The 3,542-nt window shown below is 40.9% G+C and overlaps 1 protein-coding gene across 1 annotated transcript in view; it reads left to right on the top strand.

The window, feature by feature from the left end:
- The window catches only part of gtf3c2 (general transcription factor IIIC, polypeptide 2, beta), a gene marked incomplete at its 5' end in the record, with an annotated part of 22,259 nt that extends 20,269 nt beyond the window's left edge, over positions 1 to 1,990 (top strand). The window contains one exon of the mRNA XM_079215702.1: positions 1,318 to 1,990. Coding sequence (XP_079071828.1) covers positions 1,318 to 1,494 — 177 coding nt within the window. The 3' untranslated portion in view covers positions 1,495 to 1,990. The remainder of the gene's footprint in view (positions 1 to 1,317) is intronic.
- Positions 1,991 to 3,542: the final 1,552 nt, after the last annotated feature.

Below are 3,542 nucleotides of genomic sequence, written 5' to 3' on the forward strand. Positions count from 1 at the left end.
AAGAAGGGAAGTGAAGGAAACACTATGAGGAAGAAAAAAGGAGGTGAGAAATGGAAGAAGAGACTCATCTCTGTCTCTCTATCTATCTCTCTCTTTCTTCTCTTCTCTCACTCTCTATCTGTGTCTCTCTCTCTCTCTCTCTCTTTCTCTCTCTCTCTCTGTCTCTCTCTCTCCTCCTCTGATAGGCAGCTATAAAGACAGGCAGAATGTAATGATGTGTAAAATGAGAAAAATGTCCCCGTGGGTGGAAGGAGGGGAGAGCAGCCATTTGAGGATTTGATGTGTTTAATTTTAAGAGGAGTCTCGTGGCCTCTGGGATGAGATGATGGACGTTCACTTCACGGGACAATCTCAAAAAACAAAACGCTGCTGGGGTTTTTCTTTTTTGGTCTGAAGGGGATAAATGGAAGAGGAAGAGGAGGGGGGGGGAATAAAAAGAGGAGGCACACCGGGAGGATTTATGGTGATGAAGAGAGGGATAGAGGACGGTCAGTAAAGAAGAGGAAGAAACGAGCAGTGAAATCGACTCGCTGAGAGTTACAACTGAGTCGTTCCCAGAGGAGGGAAGAGTGTTATATTGTTATTACACGTTTATTTAACTCGAGTAGAATCAAAGTAGTCATCGAGATGAAGGAGATTCCAGCAAAATGCAGAAGTCATTGCTGTTCCTTTTAAGAATTTTCGATTTTCTCTCTGGGTGGATAAGCCAGAATTTAAAGGGACAGTTCATCCCAACAAATCTTGCTAGTTTTTTGGGGAGAGTTGCAGAGTGTTGGAGTTATCGCCTGCTACTCGAATGCGCTCTGCTTGTGCTGCTCTGAGCGGCAAAAATATACATTTAAAAAAAACAATCGACAAAATTGTTTCTTTTCCATAAATCACGCGTTAATCCACAGACCTTGTTGTGAGCAGTTTCATGACGTTTTGGAGATTGAGATTAGTTTATACATCCAACCAATACTGCTAGTGGTATGTCCTATTCACGTCCTATTCATGTCTTATTCATGTCCTATTATGTCTGTTCTATGCTAACTAGTCTGGAAATAACCAAATAAGTTTGGTGCAGCAAACAGAGCGACACCTGGAAACAAGTGTTTGAATTTATTTATGACAAATTCCATTTAAATTGGGGAAGCTTTGTGAGGCTAATTCTGTTCGGGCTGATCTGCTTTGTTTCCCCTAAATTTAAGAGCTGGTTTTTGTTTTGTTTAAATCTTTAGTGTGTGTTGTTTGTCTCAACTGACCTCTGGTGACCTCACAAGTTGAACATATTGTGAGCACAGACAAGAAATGTTAATGATTTCCTCCTCTCCTCAGGTGCGTTTCAACCCGAACATGTGCTGCCACACCTGGCTGGTGTCCGGGGGCCAGTCAGGGCTGGTCAGAATAAACTGTCTGAGGGCCATGATCACCTCCCAGGCCAAGAAGACCATAAGTGAGAACCAGGCCCAGTTCACTGCTCTGTACTCCCCAAAAGACCAGGAGGAGCTATAACACCGGTTCCGCTTGAAGGTGGAGCACAAACACACCACAAGCCTGCAAAAGAGGATATTTAAGAGTAACGACAATAATAACCTCTCAGCACAGACGGTGTACATCTGCTGTCTCTCAACTGGACCCGATCCCGTTTCCAGTGTCCAAACGGCCGACGATGCTCTTAAACTTCTGCCTGACAGTGTTCCAGGTCGATGGAGAACCTCCACAACCCGTTTTCCTTCCCCACCAAATCGTCTCACGGATGTCGCACTTTTTCCGCACCGAACTTTTTATCAAAAGCGACATTTTATACAATTGCCTCACTAAACTTTAGCATTCTCCACCTCACGAAGATCGATTCCACGTCGTTTTTTCCCGGTCGCTCCGGTTTCTCAAGTTGCAAACATGGCAGTGAATCCATTTTTGACAGCAGTCCAAGGTAACAGAAATGTAAATCATCAGCTGCATTCACCGTTAACATAAAATCAACCACTCTCAGGGAAAGAAAAAAAAATACCTGTTGCTTTTTTTTTTATTGGTATTAACAACAAAAGAAATCTGTGTTTTGCTGACATCTAGTGTTAAAGTTGTCAACAGTGATGTGGAGATGTACTTCAGGGTGTGTCGGTACCCTGTGACATCACTGTGGGGCGTGGTTAACGGTGCAACAGACTTATTGTTCTAAACAATGTACAACAATATGCGTCCTATTGGTTTTCACTTCTGTCACCGGGTGGTGCAGGAATTAGTGTGTAATTAGAGTGGCAAAAAGCGAGAATATCTGTCAATATTTTCGGCGTACATTATTTTAGCAAAGTTTAGATTTGTTTTTGTTTTTTTAATCAGTAAAACATTCCACCGCAGTTTATTTTGTTAATTTGTGTCTTCACATTTGTTGGCATTACTAGCCACACAACAGTACAACAATCATTACGTGTGCTAATGTTTGTTCCAGAAGTTTATGTCTCTGACAACATGCTATCTATTATTATTATTATTATTATTATTATTTACAGTGAAAGATGTACTTTCTGATCTTGTCCCCCAAAATCTTCTCCCACTTTACTGTTGATGTTTTAAACTGTGAACTGTGCGTTTAGAAAACATCGACAGCGAGCTACAAAGGAACGGGTCACCCGAACACAACACTGCGTGGAGTTCTCAACTCCGTAATTCTCACGAGTTTTTTGACTGGTGTTTAGGAGAGCGGAGCTAAGAACGATCAAAAAAAGGTTGTAAAATGTCTGGAAAACGTTCATAAAGATTCCTGTGCAGCGTCGGCCAAGTGTCTTGTCTCCATTCATGCGCTCAAGGAATTTTGTTGCGCAATAGTTTTTGTTTGGATTTCCATGAGACCATAAATGGATTAAAAAAACACCTGGAAAATGCTGCACACAGATTTTTTTTCTGTCTTTTGGGCGATTTCTGACCCTTTTGCTTGTCTTTCATTTGTCTTCCGTTGGAGTAAAAATGTTCAGACTCGTCGCTCTTTAAAAAGTCGTTTTGTCAGTCCAGAATTACGAGATACGGTCCACATCGTGTCCGGGTGAACACTTCCTTCAAGCCCATCTTTGCTGCTGTATTTTTGTAATTGGTCTTTTTTGTCTTTTATCATGTCAATAATAACTCAGGCTTTTAACCGAGGGGGAAATACTTGAATTATTTTTTTCTGTGTTATGTCTCTGCTGGATGTAATGTTTATAAATGACAAATGTATGTATTTTTTTCTTCGTGGTTCTTTTTTTTCTCTAGTTGGTGAATTATTCCTGTTGTTGTTTCAAAGGTTTTGATTCCTTATTTAATTGGAGCAGCGGCTGTGTCGCTTCACAACCTCATTTATTTTTCAGAAAGCTGAAAAACAAAATGTTCTTGTTTCCGGACGCAGCTCAAACACTTGTTACTCTAAGTTTAATTAGGGGTTTGAAAACATCTCTTTCGTCTTTTTTCAGTTTCAGAATGCGTTTTAAACAAACGTCACGATAACGTCGTCAGTTGTGAAAATAGTTTGTGAACGACGACGTTATCGTTAACGATGAAAGCATCAGAATGTACAGCGTCTTCTCTTT

The sequence above is a fragment of the Taurulus bubalis genome (genome assembly GCF_910589615.1).
Source record: "Taurulus bubalis genome assembly, chromosome: 3".
In the NCBI taxonomy this organism is placed as follows: domain Eukaryota; kingdom Metazoa; phylum Chordata; class Actinopteri; order Perciformes; family Cottidae; genus Taurulus; species Taurulus bubalis.